At 41.1% G+C, this 20,657-nt stretch overlaps 2 protein-coding genes across 2 annotated transcripts in view; one reads left to right on the forward strand and one right to left on the reverse strand.

The window, feature by feature from the left end:
* LOC131950403 (potassium voltage-gated channel subfamily A member 1) overlaps positions 1 to 20,657 on the reverse strand; it is a 100,150-nt gene that overhangs the window by 35,693 nt on the left and 43,800 nt on the right. Inside the window, exon 4 of the mRNA XM_059312528.1 lies at positions 15,341 to 19,249. Coding sequence (XP_059168511.1) covers positions 17,815 to 19,249 — 1,435 coding nt within the window. The 3' untranslated portion in view covers positions 15,341 to 17,814. The remainder of the gene's footprint in view (positions 1 to 15,340; positions 19,250 to 20,657) is intronic.
* LOC131950405 (U1 small nuclear ribonucleoprotein 70 kDa) overlaps positions 20,316 to 20,657 on the forward strand; it is a 45,583-nt gene continuing 45,241 nt past the window's right edge. Inside the window, exon 1 of the mRNA XM_059312529.1 lies at positions 20,316 to 20,642. Within this exon, the coding sequence (XP_059168512.1) occupies positions 20,499 to 20,642 (144 nt within the window). The 5' untranslated portion in view covers positions 20,316 to 20,498. The remainder of the gene's footprint in view (positions 20,643 to 20,657) is intronic.

The following is a 20,657-nucleotide window of genomic DNA, read 5'->3' on the forward strand; positions in this document are numbered from 1 at the left end:
TCAAGTAATGATCTGGACAATGTCAAGGTACAGTCAAACATCAAGTAATGGTCTGGACAATGTCAAGGTACAGTCAAACATCAAGTAATGGTATGGACAATGTCAAGGTACAGTCAAACATCAAGTAATGGTATGAACAAGGTCAAGGTACAGTCAAACATCAAGTAATGGTCTGGACAATGTCAAGGTACAGTCAAACATCAAGTAATGGTCTGGACAATGTCAAGGTACAGTCAAACATCAAGTAATGGTATGGACAATGTCAAGGTACAGTCAAACATCAAGTGATGGTATGGACAATGTCAAGGTACAGTCAAACATCAAGTAATGGTATGGACAATGTCAAGGTACAGTCAAACATCAAGTAATGGTATGGACAATGTCAAGGTACAGTCAAACATCAAGTAATGGTATGGACAATGTCAAGGTACAGTCAAACATCAAGTAATGGTATGGACAATGTCAAGGTACAGTCAAACATCAAGTAATGGTATGGACAATGTCAAGGTACAGTCAAACATCAAGTAATGGTATGGACAATGTCAAGGTACAGTCAAACATCAAGTAATGGTATGGACAATGTCAAGGTACAGTCAAACATCAAGTAATGGTATGGACAATGTCAAGGTATATCAAGTAATGATCTGGACAATGTCAAGGTACAGTCAAACATCAAGTAATGGTATGGACAATGTCAAGGTACAGTCAAACATCAAGTAATGGTATGGACAATGTCAAGGTACAGTCAAACATCAAGTATTGGTCTGGACAATGTCAAGGTACAGTCAAACATCAAGTAATGGTATGGACAATGTCAAGGTACAGTCAAACATCAAGTATTGGTCTGGACAATGTCAAGGTACAGTCAAACATCAAGTAATAGTATGGACAATGTCAAGGTACAGTCAAACATCAAGTATTGGTCTGGACAATGTCAAGGTACAGTCAAACATCAAGTATTGGTCTGGACAATGTCAAGGTACAGTCAAACATCAAGTAATGGTATGGACAATGTCAAGGTACAGTCAAACATCAAGTAATGGTATGGACAATGTCAAGGTACAGTCAAACATCAAGTATTGGTCTGGACAATGTCAAGGTACAGTCAAACATCAAGTAATGGTATGGACAATGTCAAGGTACAGTCAAACATCAAGTATTGGTCTGGACAATGTCAAGGTACATCAAGTAATGGTCTGGACAATGTTAAGGTACAGCCAAACATTGACATTCTAAACTTCCGAGACAACTGCTTTGTTCTAGGCTATTTTCACAACTTTTGTGACCTTGATAATGTTACAAAAACATCTCCGTTTGGAAGATAACAGCAATTCGCTGTATAATAATAATTCACTACATTATTACAATGGAAACAAACGAAGCCAAGGGCTAGCTGTTATGAATGAAAATCGAGGCATCCATCACGCATCCAGTTCATCCCGACTTCCTCTTCCTCCAGATCACTCAATAAACATCGTTGAAGGGTTGGGATGGGGGGGGGGGGGGACCTCGCCATATGGCCCAGCACAACAACAACAACACATCCGGTCGTGCTGTGTCCTGACACAGAGAGTAGGGGGCCTGACACAGGCAGTGGTGTGTCCTGACACGGGGAATAGTGTGTGCTAACGACATCAACATAATTTGACCCATTAATGATGACAGTAGGTAGAGAATAAAATCCGTATATTGGTGGGATCAGTCTTGGATATTACCTTTTACGACTAGCTGTTGGTTCCTTCCATCACCATAGCAACAAGTGGATCAAACACAACGATACACACACAACACAAATGAAACAGCAAAGAAGAAAAATAACAAGATTTTAAACAAAAAGGGATACAACTCTATTGAAATGAACATCAACTCGATCTACTTTTGAAGTGACGGATGGAAAATGAGGTTTACTTTTTTTTATCAACAGAGCGTTCAATGTGGAAGGATCAACAGATCACCGTTTACAGCAATTTTAGTAATCAAGTTGGTTCGATTATTTTCTGTTTCTTCCGCAGAAATTCTAGTTATATTTATAAGACAGATAAGACAGCGTCACTGGCGTCTAGCCGTATACGTTTAGAAACACCTAGTATGGTGACCTGTCATCTTGCCTGTATGGTGACCTGTCATCTTACCTGTACAGGTCCATACAAAAGTTACAAACTTAACGTGACGTAACGCTATGTTACCCCCAAACACCGGGCGCTGGTCACGTGAGGCGAGAGCCCGTTTGAACCCGGCTAACCGAGACGAAATCAGTCAAGCGTGTCCGTGAACTGTATACAATACAGGTCCTCGCTGACATACATTCAGTAATATCAGAATACATGAAATTTGAATGTCAGAATAACCTGTTTGATTAAAACCTTCAGCCCAGGTGTTGGTTTGTGTGGTGAGGGGGTGGGGTCGGGTAAACATTAGGTTGGAAACGTACCAAACAGGTTGCTAGAAAACCTGGATACCAAGTGGACAAAAGATGGGTGCTAGAAGACCTGGATACCAAGTGGACAAAAGCTGGATACCAAGTGGACAAAAGATGGATGCTTCTCACGGTGCCAGACAATCAAATCATGTTCTTAGAGCGGCGAGGGGGGGGGGGGTTGACTTCCACATCACGTTTTATTTAATTAAATATTCGTGTGTATACTGATGTACACAGGTACTTGTGTAAACAGGTCTAGACGCGTAGATGTGCGGAGATGTGTACACATGTACACGTTGGCCATACAGGCATAAAAGACAAACGTGTTATCAGACGGGGTATACAGCAGGACGGGTCTGCTGGTTCAGGATTAAAGAAAGTTTTGTGTACACACAGGTAGCATACACAGGTGGTAAACATAGATAGCATACACAAGTAACATACCCAGGTGACATACATAGGTAACATACACAAGTAGCTTACACAGTTAACAAGCACGGGTAACATACACAGGTAACATACACAGGTGGTAAACACAGATAGCATACACAAGTAGCATACCCAGGTGACATACACAGGTAACATACACAGGTAACATACACGGGTAACATACACGGGTAGCACACAGGTAACATACACAGGTGGTAAACACAGATAGCATACACAAGTAGCATACCCAGGTGACATACACAGGTAACATACACGGGTAACATACACGGGTAGCACACAGGTAACATACACAGGTGGTAAACACAGATAGCATATACAAGTAGCATACCCAGGGGACATACATAGGTAACAAGCACGGGTAACATACACGGGTAACAAGCACGGGTAGCATACACAGGTGGTAAACACAGATAGCATATACAAGTAGCATACCCAGGGGACATACATAGGTAACAAGCACGGGTAACATACACGGGTAACAAGCACGGGTAGCATACACACGTTGCAAGCAACAAACACAGGTAGCATAAACAGGTAGCATATACTGGGTCAACTAGTCTAACAAAATAGAACAGATACACAATGTCTATTAGTCCATTTATTTTCTAGAAGCAAACTTCTGTCCTTTTATATTCTTTGTCTATCTATAGAGTCAGACATTTGTCTTTCTATACTCTAGTGTCAGACATTTGTCTATATAGTATATACTGAGTCAGTTATTTATTTCTATAAACTAGACTGACTAGAGTCAGACATTTTTCTTTCTATACTCTATAGTGGCCATAGGTTTGCTTTAGAATCGCCCTAGCCAAGTGGTACGATGGCCAAATACCAATTTTTAAAAAGATGTCAACTTATAAGCTCCGAAAAAAAAACAAAAAAAAAACTCCTAGTTTTTAATCAACCAAATCTTATCAAGTCTTTTAGGGAGAAGTTCAATTTAATCATGTCTGTCGGCTGCGAGAATTCATATAAAAAGTGTATTTATATGGGGCCCAATTTTTTAGCGCACGAAACAAATAATAAAAGATTGCTGGTAGTTTTTGGTTTCCCCTTTCTACACTTGAAATCTTGGCGAGGTTTTTTTTTTCAATATGCTTGCGCCATAAGTGTACACTGGTGTTTACTCAATGATGATACAGTTGAAAACCCGTATGTGTACATCATGTCCACCACACAAATCCTGCGGCGGACAGTCATACAATGTGTTTTCATACAATGTGTTTTCATACAATGTGTTTTCATACAATGTGTTTTCATACAGTGACTGCTGTTTGATTTAAGGCCAAATGTTTTTTGCAGTGCAGCTATTGTGAAGAAGACACCACAAAATTAAAATGTTGTAGCTATTGTAAATGAGATATCACAATGTTGTAAAGGAGACATCACAATGCTGTAGCTAGTTTATAGACATCACAATGCTGCAGCTAGTGTAAAGAAGACATCACAATGCTGCAGCTAGTGTAAAGACATGACAATGCTACAGCTAGTGTAAAGGAGACATCACAATGCTGCAGCTAGTGTAAAGACGTGACAATGCTGCAGCTAGTGTAAAGACATGACAATGCTGCAGCTAGTGTAAAGACATGACAATGCTGCAGCTAGTGTAAAGACATGACAATGCTGCAGCTAGTGTAAAGACGTGACAATGCTGCAGCTAGTGTAAAGACATGACAATGCTGCAGCTAGTGTAAAGACATGACAATGCTGCAGCTAGTGTAAAGACATGACAATGCTGCAGCTAGTGTAAAGACATGACAATGCTGCAGCTAGTGTAAAGACATGACAATGCTGCAGCTAGTGTAAAGACATGACAATGCTGCAGCTAGTGTAAAGACGTGACAATGCTGCAGCTAGTGTAAAGACATGACAATGCTGCAGCTAGTGTAAAGACATGACAATGCTGCAGCTAGTGTAAAGACATGACAATGCTGCAGCTAGTGTAAAGAAATCACAATGCTGCAGCTAGTGTAAAGAAATCACAATGCTGCAGCTAGTGTAAAGACATGACAATGCTGCAGCTAGTGTAAAGACATGACAATGCTGCAGCTAGTGTAAAGAAGACATGACGATGCTGCAGCTAGTGTAAAGATGACATGACAATGCTACAGCTAGTGTAAAGAAGACATGACAATGCTGCAGCTAATGTAAAGAAGACATGACAATGCTGCAGCTAGTGTAAAGACATGACAATGGTACAGCTAGTGTAAAGAAGACATGACGATGCTGCAGCTAGTGTAAAGAAGACATGACAATGCTGCAGCTAGTGTAAAGAAGACATGACAATGCTGCAGCTAGTGTAAAGACATCACAATGCTGCAGCTAGTGTAAAGACATCACAATGCTGCAGCTAGTGTAAAGAAGACATGACAATGCTGCAGCTAGTGTAAAGAAGACATGACAATGCTGCAGCTAGTGTAAAGACATGACAATGCTGCAGCTAGTGTAAAGACATGACAATGCTGCAGCTAGTGTAAAGAAGACATGACAATGCTGCAGCTAGTGTAAAGAAGACATGACAATGCTGCAGCTAGTGTAAAGAAGACATGACAATGCTGCAGCTAGTGTAAAGAAGACATGACAATGCTGCAGCTAGTGTAAAGAAGACATGACAATGCTGCAGCTAGTGTAAAGGAGACATGACAATGCTGCAGCTAGTGTAAAGAAGACATGACAATGCTGCAGCTAGTGTAAAGAAGACATGACAATGCTGCAGCTAGTGTAAAGAAGACATGACAATGCTGCAGCTAGTGTAAAGAATAGATGACAATGCTGCAGCTAGTGTAAAGAAGACACAAGAATATTGCCTCTGCCTGGTACCGAGGGGCTGGCCGCGAGAAGACAGGGGCAGACATCTATCATCGTATTGATCGTTTACTCTGTCCTCCCCGGGGGGAAGTGCTCGGCCAGACCCGTCCAGCCAACGATCCTCCTCCCCACAAGCAAGCCAACACAAAAATCAATAGTGAAAAACTGGGGATGTGTTATAAACACAACACACGGGCATCAAATGCTGAGACGTGGAGAAGGGAGGTAGTGGTGTTACTTTAGGACCAAAGGGGAAAATGGAGGTAGTTGCGTTACTTTAGGAACAAACAGAATAAGGGAAGTAGTTGTGTTACTTTAGGAACAAATAGAATAAGGGAAGTAGTTGCGTTACCTCATTATGAAATTGGAAAATGGAAGGATCTAGCGCACACAAAAAAAGGTGATAGACAGAAATAAAGCAAGCAGTGCCTAGCATTTTAAATAAACCACACAAGACCATGCGCCTGGAATAAGGCAAAGAGTGTCTAGCATTTGAAGTAAAGCAAAAAATAAGCTCACGACTACATATAAAAGAACATTTTTTGAATGGTAAATGAAAAAGTGAGAAAGCTGTTCAGATTATATTTGACGTTTAGGCGGTGTATTATGCAAACGTGATCAGTGCCAGAGTGATACAAGCCATTTCTTTCACTGACCATAGAAACAACATGAATTAAAATAACAACCAGCAACTAGATCAGACATATCTTGGCATAGAGTCAAGATGCTATGACACTGAACCAAGATGTCATTACATAAATGAATGAGACTGGTCATGCCAGCTTGTGTTAATCTCATATAACATAACATAACTAACTTCCTCAGGTAAAATAACTAGTAACAATGTTTTCAGGTTGATGCCCACATACAGTACTATCCATTATAAGGTAGGTCTATATATTTCCCATATAAACTATATATATATATATATATATATATATATATATATATATATATATATATATATATATATATATATAAATGTCCCCCACCCTCTAATTCGTTCAGTTGATGCAGGGGTCTCCAAACTACGGCCCGCGGGCCGGATGCGGCCCGCGAGGTCATTCTATCCGGCCCGCGAGGATCTTTTTGTCCACTGAATAAATGTTTGTTGGAGGTGGCTGAGGAGCTTTGCACAGAAAATTCAAAACTATTTGAAAATATAGCTTTGTGTGCAAATACATTTACTCGCCGTATTGCAGACATTGGTAAAAATATTGTGACTCAAATGGCGAGAATTTCAAGCAAGTTTCGCTATTTTTCAATTGCAATAGATGATTCGCTGGACAGCTGTTCCACCTCTCAACTTCTTGTGTTCATTAGAGGTGTGGATGAAGACATGAACATAACACAAGAGCTGGCTCCCCTACCTTACGTCTAATGTATGACTCTGTTACCGATGAGGATATCTAACCATAGATAGTTCAGAGACAAACACAAAATCGCAAGATTTACTATATTTAACATCAGTAAGATTGCTAATTTTGCGAGAAAATTCTGAGCAGAGTATCTAAGAAAAGAAATAGGTGACTTCCTGATAGTAAAGGCAAGTCAGAGCCATTATTGTCTGATGAAGAGTGGGTATAGAAATTGGCCTCTGCTGCAGACATAATTAGTCATTTAAATTTTCTGAACCTAAAACGGCAACAGAGTGAAATCTAGTTTCTGATCTATACGCCCACCTAAAGGCCTTTAGATACAAACTTGTCATGTTTTTGGAACAATTACAGGCTAACAACTTGACACACTTTCAGCAGAGCAAGGTCTTTACGACTAAAGCAACCACTGAGTTCCCCACGTCATTTACATACGAGCTGCAGTTTCACTAGCGGCTTTCTGACTTGGATTCAAAGGCAGAAGAAGTGAGACTGTTTCAAATGTGGCCAGTTGCAAAGATGAACTGCAGCTGGAAGTCATTGAATTGCAAGAAAATGACATACCCAGAATCACGCTCAAAGAAGGGCGGATGGGTTTTCATAAGTTTTTGCACAAGGAAGACTTTCCTAACATTAAAACTTTTGCATCAAAGTACCTTCAAATTTTCGAACAGCATACCTGTGTTAACAAACATTTTCAATAATGAAATACGTGAATAACAATTTGAGAACAAACGTGGAACTTGGGTGGGGGGGGGGGGGGGGAGGGGTGGACACTTGTAATTTGTATATATTTCTATATAAATTATATTTCGTTGGGGGGAGGGGTAGACGTTCATCGGGGGGCGGGGGGGGGGGGGGGGGGCTGGTGGCGCCACGACCCTGGAGAGATGCCTTAAAGAAACGCTGGCCCCCGAACTGATATTTAATAGTTAATGCGGCCCTCGGGCTGAAAAGTTTGGAGACCCCTGAGTTGGTGGTAAGATACAGGCGAGTGAGAGTACTTCGAATGCTTGAGGTTTCACTGTACAAGATTAAGAAATGTTCAGCACTCAATAGCCAAGTGTCCAGCAAGCTTAAACGATTATGATAGACGCAGTTATGATACAATCAGAAGCAAAGTGTCAAGAGTTTTTAACGATTGATCCATCTGCAGTCACCATAAGCTAGGTTTAAAGCCACTTGTGTATAGATATTAGTTCAGAGACGTGGGAAAGAGAAACCGGAAATGGAGGTTAACGCAAGGTAAGGGAGATAATCGGAAGTGAGTTAAACTAAGATTCCCGGATAGGGGGAGCTAATTGATCTTACAGGGAGATATGAGCTACACAAGAGGCTTCATTTAAAAGAGGAAGACAACAGAGTTTAAAAAAAAAGGTTAAATGATAGTTATTAAATACTGCAGGCAAGGAGATGGCAACCGAGTTTTATGAAAGTTAAAGGATAGCTAATAGAATACTAAATGCCTGATAAAATAAACGCGAGACAAGGAAGCAAATGTTAGACTTGTAACACAGAGATGGCATCGAAGTTATGAGAAAGTTGAAGGGTAGCTATCAAATGTACATGCTTGATGTGGAGAAAACGCGAGACAAGGAAGCAAATGTTAGACTGGCCAGAAAGAGACACATCGTTTTGATTTGATTAAAAGGTGACAACAAAATCGAACCACAAAATCGAAGGAATAATTCCCATCGATCCTCTTACGGTTTGAACGAGTCGGATCTTCGTTTATTTCCAGTGATTGATCCCCATCGATTCGTTGTTCTTCCTGGATGAGATTCAAGTGGGTTTCAATGAAAATCGTTTCCAAAAGAAAGTATTGGCACTCTCTTCACGGCCTTGTTTTTTTTTTTACAGCTTTTGTTTGTAGGAAAACAGACACAAATCCACACATTGTTTGTCGTCAACGAATCATTATTTTTAAAAATAACAGATGCATTTAGATTTTTAAGATTTACTAATGCTTTTTTGTACCTTGACTAAAGTAGCTATAAGAGGCAATCCATCAAGAAAAAAAAACTTATCCCGCTCTTAACCCAATGAATGCCTAAACCAACAAACTTAACCCAAAGTACATCTAGCCAATACAATTAACCCAATAAAAGCCTAACCAAAACCCTTAACCCAATGCGAAACTAACCAAATTCCTTAACCCTATACAAAACTAACCTACACACTTAACCCTCTTCACCAATGAAAATAACAAATAGAACTAGATGTAGATATCTACCAAACTACGTGTCTGCAAGCAACAATGACACATATCCCTATTGTACCCAACACGATGAAAAAATAACCTTTACAAAGTTCGGAATCCATTTGCTCTCCAGGTGGTACGTCCGGAAGGTGCAACCCTCACCTCAGCAAAGTGCAACCCTCACCTCAGCAAAGTGCAACCCTCATCTCAGCAAAGTGCAACCCTCACCTCAGCAAAGTGCAACCCTCATCTCAGCAAAGTGCAACCCTCATCTCAGCAAAGTGCAACACTCATCTCAGCAAAGTGCAACCCTCACCTCAGTAAAGAGCAACCCTCATCTCAACAAAGTGCAACCCTCGCCCCTACAATATACAACCCTCATTCCTAGCAAGACGCAACCCTCTCCCAGCAAGATGCAACCCTCGCCCCACCCTTAGCAAGATGCAATCTACACCCCATCAAGGTGAAACGCACACCCAGAAAGGTGCAGTCCTCACCTTACGGTAAGACGAGCCCGGGGGTAGCGTCCTGTGACACATTTGGAGTGTCTGTTTCATCGGGGTGAGGCATGTCAAACAAGAGTGCTGGCTGCTAGCACGGAAAACAAACACCCCCCCCGTCCCCCCGCGGCTCCTGGCTGCCTGTCAAGCCGTACGGCGGATCTGCCCCTGGTTCAACCACTGTACTACAGGCCGGTCCGTTGTTTGTATGACTCTATAGGCATTCAGCGAGGGGAGAAATAGAAAGACAACAAACAATAGCATTTAGTGTGAGGAGTGCTTGATCGTACTTGATAGTACTTGATCAAAGTCTCTGGCTTTTTCTATGCACACGACTTGATAGCGCCATCATGTCACTATGATAACAGGAAGTAGCACAGCAACTATAGGCTACTATAGGACATTCAAAAGTATTCTAGTAGAGGCTAGTGAGGTGTGCCAGAGCTTGTTGTGGAGAAAATACACGTTTTAGTTCAAACCCGACTTGAAATGTCCCAATGTCTTAAAGAATGAGTCAAAACGGACAATAATGTCCGGAACAGTCAAGGCGGGTGTAGTTCCTAGATCTCGGTCTAATGGTCTATGAGTTGTTTTTTTCCCCTCGCCCAATTTGAGATCAAACACGCTTTAATTAGGTAATTACTTGCTGGGAGCTGTCTATAAATAGCCAGCGGAAGACACAAAAGCAGTCATAATTCGATATTACACTGTGCCTGCTCCGCTGTTGGAAGATCAGAACAAACATTTTCACGAGATCAATTACACCCCCCCCCCCCTCCCCCCCGAAAGACAAAAGCTGCTATGGCTGAAAAATACAAAAATATGATTCTGAATTTAGACGAAAAACATTGCATTGCAAGTAATGTGCTTTTAAAAGATCTAAACGAAGTACTTTTTAAATTTAAATCCCAATATGCCAGGAGGCAGAGACCTGTTAGAAAGATTGGGCAGAGAGAGTGCAGCTAGGCATTCAACTAGAGGAAAGTTGGGTAGGGTGTGAAGCTAGGCATTCAACTAGAGGAAAGTTGAGTAGGGTGTGAAGCTAGGCATTCAACTAGAGGAAAGTTGGGTAGGGTGTGAAGCTAGGCATTCAACTAGAGGAAAGTTGGGTAGGGTGTGAAGCTAGGCATTCAACTAGAGGAAAGTTGGGTAGGGAGTGAAGCTAGGCATTCAACTAGAGGAAAGTTGGGTAGGGAGTGAAGCTAGGCATTCAACTGGAGGAAAGTTGAGTAGGGTGTGAAGCTAGGCATTCAACTAGAGGAAAGTTGGGTAGGGAGTGAAGCTAGGCATTCAACTAGAGGAAAGTTGGGTAGGGAGTGAAGCTAGGCATTCAACTAGAGGAAAGTTGGGTAGGGGGTGAAGCTAGGCATTAATCTAGAGGAAAGTTGGGTAGGGTGTGAAGCTAGGCATTCAACTAGAGTAAAGTTGGGTAGGGAGAGAGTGAAGCTAGGCATTAAACTAGAGGAAAGTTGGGTAGGGGGTGAAGCTAGGCATTAAACTAGAGGAAAGTTGGGTAGGGAGTGAAGCTAGGCATTCAACTAGAGGAAAGTTGGGTAGGGAGTGAAGCTAGGCATTCAACTAGAGGAAAGTTGGGTAGGGGGTGAAGCTAGGCATTCAACTAGAGGAAAGTTGGGTAGGGGGTGAAGCTAGGCATTAAACTAGAGGAAAGTTGGGTAGGGAGTGAAGCTAGGCATTAAACTAGAGGAAAGTTGGGTAGGGAGTGAAGCTAGGCATTAAACTAGAGGAAAGTTGGGTAGGGAGGGGGTGAAGCTAGGCATTCAATTAGAGGAAAGTTGGGTAGGGAGGGGGTGAAGCTAGGCATCAAACTAGAGGAAAGTTGGGTAGGGAGTGAAGCTAGGCATTTAACTAGAGGAAAGTTGGACAGGGAGTGAAGCTAGGCATTCAACTAGAGGAAAGTTGGGTAGGGAGTGAAGCTAGGCATTAAACTAGAGGAAAGTTGGGTAGGGAGGGGGTGAAGCTAGGCATTCAACTAGAGTAAAGTTGGGTAGGGGGTGAAGCTAGGCATTCAACTAGAGGAAAGTTGGGTAGGGGGTGAAGCTAGGCATTAATCTAGAGGAAAGTTGGGTAGGGAGTGAAGCTAGGCATTAAACTAGAGGAAAGTTGGGTAGGGAGGGGGTGAAGCTAGGCATTCAATTAGAGGAAAGTTGGGTAGGGAGGGGGTGAAGCTAGGCATCAAACTAGAGGAAAGTTGGGTAGGGAGTGAAGCTAGGCATTCAACTAGAGGAAAGTTGGGTAGGGAGTGAAGCTAGGCATTAAACTAGAGGAAAGTTGGGTAGGGAGGGAGTGAAGCTAGGCATTCAACTAGAGGAAAGTTGGGTAGGGAATCAAGCTAGGCATCAAACTAGAGGAAAGTTGGGTAGGGTGTGAAGCTAGGCATCAAACTAGAGGAAAGTTGGGTAGGGTGTGAAACTAGGCATTTTACGAAATGCATGAATATTGTTAATGGTCACAAGTATTCAGCAAGTCCTACTACTGTACAAGACTGTTCCAGCAGTTAGTGACTTGCATGCATGTTTCCGCCGTTGACTCGCGTGACGCGTCTAATCGACGTTTTGCATGATGCCAGCCGTATACATTTGGGAGTTGCACATATCAATACTGACTCCTAACATATCATCAATATAAGTACGGTATTCGGCATGACGTCATACTCCCTGTGGAGGCAGTTCCGGTCTTTTCGATGTACATCCAGGGATAAAGCGGCTCTGTAATGTTGGCAACATGGCCGCCAAGCCAGCTCGGCTTTTGGAAACCGATCAAACACAACAGAGAAATTATTACAGCGTCTCACAGCTTATAACATCGACCACGGTAGCTACCACAATCAACCATACAGCGTCTCAACGTCTACCACATCGACCACGGTAGCTACCACAATCAACCATACAGCGTCTCAACGTCTACCACATCGACCACGGTAGCTACCACAATCAACCATACACCGTCTCAACGTCTACCACGGTAGCTACCACAATCAACCATACACCGTCTAACAACTTACAACATCGACCACGGTAGCTACCACAATCAACCATACACCGTCCAACAGCTTACAACATCGACCACGGTAGCTACCACAATCAACCATACACCGTCCAACAGCTTACAACATCGACCACGGTAGCTACCACAATCAACCATACACCGTCCAACAGCTTACAACATCGACCACGGTAGCTACCACAATCAACCATACACCGTCTAACAACTTACAACATCGACCACGGTAGCTACCACAATCAACCATACACCGTCCAACAGCTTACAACATCGACCACGGTAGCTACCACAATCAACCATACACCGTCCAACAGCTTACAACATCGACCACGGTAGCTACCACAATCAACAATACACCGTCTAACAGCTTACAACATCGACCACGGTAGCTACCACAATCAACCATACACCGTCCAACAGCTTACAACATCGACCACAGCAGCTTCCTAAGACCGTCGGCACAAACAACCCTACCCAATGTAAATCTAGATATACTAGAATAAAAGAGACTGTCGGTTGACTATTGTCTCAACACGATCAGAGGACGATCATTTTCAAATCAAAATCAGACAGCTTTGCGACAAAGTATTACCGTATGATGCACGGCTAACATATTACCGTATGATGCACGGCTAACGTATTAACTTATAATGCACGTTATAAACTTTACGACAAAAGATTACCGTATGAAAGCTACCCTAAGCTGGTATATCCTGTTAAAATTCTCTAAGTAAGACTCAACGGTAGACCACAGTTAAGTCGTTCTTCACCCCCCCCCCCCCCCCCAACAACAAGCAAGCCACCCAGAGAAAATAAAATTCCTTTTTTTTTACATGATCACTTCCTCTGAATAGTCGAATCGATTTTTGTACTGTATATCCACAAATTAGAGCTATGGGCATAGACTAATTAACCCATTAACAACTAGGGACGGGGAACAACCAATCAATACAGGTATGATTATGATTGTATGCTTTGATTGCTGCAGGTAAGAAAAAACTCGTGAAAATCACACGCCTGGCAGGTACAGTGTGACGCAGTATCGATACATAAATGGTCTGTTAGTGCCCCCCCCCCTTAGTATACTGTCATTCATTATCGATATAAATATCGTCTGTAAGTGCCCCCCCCCCCCCTTTCGTACAGTGTGATGCAGTATCGATACATAAACGTTCTGTAAGTGCCCTCTTTCGTACAGTTAGTTCAGTATCGATATTTTTTTCTAAATAAAATATTTTTTTCCATATCGTCTGGTAGGGGGCCATGGAAATATTTGAAAGAAACTCTGCCCGAAGTGTGTGATACAGTATCATAGGCCCCACTAGCTGGCGAGGGGGTAGGTTGTAGCTAGGTTAAAAAACAGCCTTTTATTCAGATAATTGATTTTATTGGCTACACCAAAATGTAAAATCAATACGAATGCACTAGCTAGCATTTTAATTTTATTTATTTGTAACAGACACCCACAACAGCTAATGCAATGGTGATTCTCTGCCTACACTGATTGCCTAGCAAGTAAAGGAAACTGAATCTCTGCCTACACTGATTGCCTAGCAAGTAAAGGAAACTGAAACTCTGCCTACAATTATTGCCTAGCAAGTAAAGGAAACTGAATCTCTACCTACAATTATTGCCTAGCAAGTAAAGGAAAATGAATCTCTGCCTACACTGATTGCCTAGCAAGTAAAGGAAACTGAAACTCTGCCTACAATTATTGCCTAGCAAGTAAAGGAAACTGAATCTCTACCTACAATTATTGCCTAGCCAGTAAACTGAAATATTAACATTGCTATCATCCTCTGACTGTTTAAAACATTCAATTAAAAGGAATTTTAATCTTTTCAAGTCAAATATAATTCTTATCTTAATGAGGTGGATGTAGCCCTTACAATTACTTTTAGAAAAAAAATATGTATAAAGATTAATTACTGTTTATTCTTCATTAGTTACTTCATTAGTAACTATTGCATGTTATAAAACAAATAATAGCAGAGATTGCAATGTTTTTTTAAAGTGATACAGTTAACTGGACTTAAACAAATCTTCTATATGGACATATTTGACCAGAGAGTTTTAACATCAGTAAATTATCTGTCCATATCATTTGACCTTATTGGTTAAAACTTGGTAAATTGTCTACCAATCATTTACTACTCACTACAGTTGATATTGAGAATAACTGAGAAAAAAAAATAACAACAGAAAGATTATGGTTAAAATTATTTTTTTTAACTGCAGTAACTCTTAAAAAAACAAAGAGTCACATTAAAATAACAACAGAAAGATTATGGTTAAAATTATTTTTTTTAACTGCAGTAACTCTTAAAAAAACAAAGAGTCACATTAAAATAGTAGAGGTAAAAAAAAACAAATGAAGAAGAATACTATAAAGTATTGCAAGATCATGCCAAACATAAAACATGATGAGATCGAAGCATGGACAATAAGAGAGAATGTATGACTGAACACTAGCTGCAAACAGATGTTGCCTTCATCAATCACTAGAAGAGATATTAACTTATGAATATTGCCATCTAACATTAGAATTGAGGTAAAGGGTACTCACAGTTTCTTGTATCAAATCTTCATCTGTCACTTGAGTGGTGTACCAGCCCTTGGGCTTGATGTTAGTGGGATCCCAACTCAAGCCAGCTTTAGAGTTTGATTCACAGGTCTGGGGTGGGTAGATGTTGTGGGGGAGGGGGGAATGTTTCCTTGATGCTGGTGCTGTAGCGGATACCACAGTGGGAGGGTAGTCTGGCGATGGCTGACAACTGGAGGTGTCATGGCTGACAGCTAGAGGTGTCATGGCTGACAGCTGAAGCTAGCATGCTTGGTGGGTGCTTCCAGATGGTACAGCCATACATGCAGCTGTTGTTACATAGCTGTAAGATGGTACAGCCATACATGCAGCTGTTGTTACATAGCTGTAAGATGGTACAGCCATAGGTGGCAGCTGTTACATAGCTGTAAGATGGTACAGCCATAGGTGGCAGCTGTTGTTACATAGCTGTAAGATGGTACAGCCATAGGTGGCAGCTGTTACATAGCTGTAAGATGGTACAGCCATAGGTGGCAGCTGTTGTTACATAGCTGTAAGATGGTACAGCCATAGGTGGCAGCTGTTACATAGCTGTAAGATGGTACAGCCATAGGTGGCAGCTGTTGTTACATAGCTATAAGATGGTACAGCCATAGGTGGCATCTGTTACATAGCTGTAAGACAGTACAGCCATAGGTGGCAGCTGTTGTTACCAAGGCTGTTTGAGATTGCAGCCATAGTTAGCAACTGGTAATGCAAAGGTTTTCAATCCCTTGCAGTGAACATTGATACAGGAAGACTTGATGTGAAAGTATCAGATTTTTCACTGACTGCGCTTTGAATTCCAGTGGGGCAAATGACAATGCATTGGTGACTCAAACGATTGATTGAAGAAAGCTATTCAATCCATCATGTCCTAATCTTGTCTTCACTAGCTGACTTGTGTCATCACATTTTTTCAAGTAAACTCATCCATTTCACAGCAGATTACGTACATACATACATCACTCCTGAACATACAATATCCATTGTGAAGGTCAACATGAGCAGTTGTTGGCCTTAAACTTGCAATTTTTATAAAAGAAAAAGAAAAACAACGTGCAAGGAATCAAATGCAATTCTGGTAGATATAGAGAAAAGGCTAGAGTGTAAAACTACAGCTGACTGAGCTATCACTGACATTAACAACAGTGATGAAGATTCAACAGAGTGATCACAGCCAAGATGATTAGGTCCAGTGGCTAGTACAAAACTTGACTTGGATTTTGTTCTTTAAAATGCAAAAAAAAAAAAATAAAAAAATGGCCATACAGTTTGTGCATAGATTACTTCTCCACCTTTTGCAAAAGTTGTCAGTTAGTGGTTTGAAAGGTGCTCCAATCAAATCAACTATCCCATAGTGCAGCATGTTGTCAAACATGTTTGCGTTTATTATGCATGCACAAAAAACATGTGCTTCTTAAGAGAAACTGCTCTAAATTCATATAAGGATACAACTTTGGCTTGGTTTAAAATTTCATGCAAAAATTAAAAAAAACACAACAACTTGTATCTGTGTCATTTTCATTAAAATAAATTACAATGTAAAAAAAAGGGAGTCAATTGGGAAGGGAAGTAATAGGTGGTTAAAAAAAATATAGAGCTATCTGTAAAATTGGAATTCTAAGTAATAAAATTGTTTACAGTTTTCACTGGGAAAAAGAACCAAAGGTTGTCATATAAAATTAGAAACTTTTATGACAATATAAAATACAGTTCATGTCTTTTGGAGGTCTTGCTGTGTGCAAGAAAACTATTTAAAAAAGGATCCCCCACTTTGTTGGTAGGAAGAGATGGTCAGATAACTTCAGCTTAGTTTAGCAAAACATGTTTAAGTTAGGGTAGCACATAGCAGTTGTATAGTAACTAGCTGACATCTAATGCCCTCACTTTGGACAGCTAATGAGCTTAATCCTATTTTAGGTTCTGCTTGCCTACTGTTTGGTGTGATGAGAAAGGGACATTTGAATCTCTTTCTTGTTGCTAGTAAGAATATCAGCCCAAGGAACTACTTTGTCCAATGCATTAAAAAATTTTACAAGTATTTAAAGCTTTCGATGTCTTTCATTTTTATCAGATTAAAAAACATGAAAGTATTTCATTACTTTATGATCAAAGTTAAAGGAATTTAAAAATATCTATAAATTATAAGATATATATATATATGTACAGTGATACAGTCTGAAATAAAATACACTGGAAATCTACTGAAACTGTAAGTTGCAAGGAAATGCATGCAAATTGAATGCTCAAATGGCAAAATTAAATGGTTCAAATGGCAAGACAAAAGAAACGTGAATTATTCAAACTGACGGGGACACAGCCATGAATCTTCTTTGATCGAATCATTGCAAGGATCCACATGATTTAAGATGTCACAATTTAATTAAGGATGCATTGTCATGTTGCTTCTTCTGCCCCTGCTGAAATAGTAACTGGAGTTCCAGGTGATCTCTATATCATACATCAGTTTCTAGTCCATAGTCACTGCCGGGGTTGTTGGACTTGATTGCATGGTTCTCTTTCACTTTTTCAGTTAATGGCGTGCTGTGATTTCCTTCCTCCATTTCCATGATATCAGAACCACATTCAGAGTCCATAGAATCCTTTTTCTCCGGGTAATTTGAGCATGACTGTACGTGCTTGTACTGCCCTTTGTCCGTGTTCTCACCTTCTCGATGGTAAAAGTAATTGAAATTAGACACAATAACAGGTACAGGAAGCGCAATGGTGAGCACACCAGCGATGGCACACAGAGACCCCACAAGCTTGCCCCATACTCCAATCGGCATCATATCTCCATAGCCTACGGTGGTCATGGTGACCACAGCCCACCAAAATGCATCAGGAATACTTTTGAAATGAGTCTGATCTGCATCTGCTTCAGCAAAATAAACAGCACTGGAAAACAATATAACACCTATAAATAGGAAAAATATGAGCAGTCCCAGCTCACGCATACTGGCCTTCAGGGTTTGGCCAAGGATCTGAAGACCTTTAGAGTGTCTGGAAAGTTTAAATATTCTGAAGACCCGCACGAGACGGATCACCCTGAGGATGGCCAAGGACATGGCTTGATTATTGCTCTTGCTCTGGTCAGCTACGACAGTGCCCAGAGTGATGAAGTATGGAATGATGGCCACAATGTCAATGCAGTTCATGATGTTTTTGAAAAATCCCAACTTTTCAGGGCAAGATGCAAACCTGACCAACAGCTCAAATGTAAACCAAATAATACAGCAAGTTTCAATGATGAAAAATGGCTCATTAAACTTTGGAATATCATCCTCTTCAATGGACTCCTTAGAATCATTGAATGTACCATTGACAACCCTGTAATGCTTGAATTGTGGTAAAGTCTCTAGGCAGAATATAACAATGGATAATAGAATAATAACTACTGAGAAAATAGCACAAAGTCTTGCTGCAGCTGAGCTTTCAGGGTATTCAAATAACAGCCATACCCTTCTTTGGAATTCATTCTGAGGCAACGGTTTCTCCTCTTCCTTAATGAAACCCTCGTCCTCCCTGTACCTTTCAAAGGCACCCTCCCCTAACTCATAAAATTTGATCTCCTCCGAGAACACATCCAATGGAACGTTCACGGGCCGCCGCAACCTGCCGCCACTTTGATAGAAATACAAAATGGCATCAAAACTGGGGCGATTTCTGTCGAAAAAGTACTCGTTGCGTAATGGGTCGTAGTAACGGTTTCGTTTCAACGGGTTTCCGAGTAGCGTATCGGGAAACTGGTTGAGCGTCTTGAGCTGAGTCTCGAACCGGAGACCACTGACGTTGATTACAACGCGCTCACAGCTGCAGTCATAGTCGTTCCCGGGTGGGCCCATCCCATCGTCATTGGCATTGTCTTCCTCTGACAGCTTGGGAAAGGACCTGGAATTTGGAAGATTAGAGGATCGTAATTGTGATCTATGGGTGGAATGATAAGAGTCCCGGTATCCAGCCGGGCCCCCGTTCCCCTCGATCCCCGCCATGGCAACCTCCATGTTGCAGTCTGCATGAGTCCCACCCTCACAAAAGCTCCCTATGGTTGTCTCTTTAGTATCGTACCATCATAAGTGCAAAATCACTACCTGCGATCATAACAAATCTACAAATATGGCGGACATAAATAATTCTTACGTTCCCCGGATGGAATCGATTATTTTGACGTCACACGCGACTTTAGTACCGCTGTTATTAGATTCACTGGAACTGTAAACTGACACATTGATAAAACGCAATCCTTGCTGCCACAGTTATCACATTGTTTGTCTATCACATAAAAGAAAATATCACCAAAGCCAACTACACGAAAGGAAAAATGTGTCACCACAAGCGACGATCTTTATAGTAAATATCAAACAAGTGTCCCTGTTCGCATCAGAACATGAGTTTACGCGCAATGTTAGCGTGAGCGGTGGGCCTAATGATTTACAAGTAAAAATAGACACCGCTCGGCGCTGCTTATGCCCTCGATTCACACACGAGTGTGCTATGGCGCTTCGACACAGCCGATTGGTCCACTGGTCTTTACTACTTAGCTATGCTTTAGAATCCTCAACACCATAGAATGTCAACGAGTTTGCAAATTATTCGTATAATTTATATAAACGAACATGCATACTAGCGAGTTACTTACCTTTGGAGGTTTTGGAAATGGCAAACTGGAGGGTAGTGGCTAAATAAAGTAACAGGGGGGTTTATTCCTGTTAAAGCATCGACCAATCCGCTTTAGTCAATCGCGAGCTTATTTACCTTTTCATTCGCAAGCTAAATAATTCGTAAATAATCAAAATAAAATCTAGAAAAATAGGATGAAAACTACTGTTTATATAATTTTATAAAATGGTTGTTTTAAAAGTCTCCAAGTTTATTATCACCGAATCAGCCATAATTTGCTGCTGTAATTTCTCTTTACCCTGTACCGCGTAGTACGTCATACACTTGCTTCGTGAAAATCAATGGTTGGAACTTAACACTCGCCTGCGCAGCCAGGAACGTGGTAAAGCCGCGTGAAACGGAAGAAAACAACATTGTTCGTCTGTTGAGAGTTTAGTTAGACAAAGGCAACTATTTCAAGTTACAAATAAGGATTTAAAGTAATGTATTTTTAGTGCAGCCTGACAATTAGATCAAGAAGATGACACAATATCTACCCCCAAATTTACTAGCCCTATTTGCGGCGAGAGATCCATTGCCGTATCTTCCACCAGCCGACAAGCTTCCTCACGAGAAGAAGAGGGTACCGTACCAAGGAGTTTCTTCCTTTTTAGACGGGTTTGAGGTAATTATTTAAGGC

This window comes from Physella acuta, unplaced genomic scaffold, assembly GCF_028476545.2.
Source record: "Physella acuta isolate Inbredline_101_S28 unplaced genomic scaffold, ASM2847654v3 ptg000760l, whole genome shotgun sequence".
Classification (NCBI taxonomy): Eukaryota; Metazoa; Mollusca; class Gastropoda; family Physidae; genus Physella; species Physella acuta.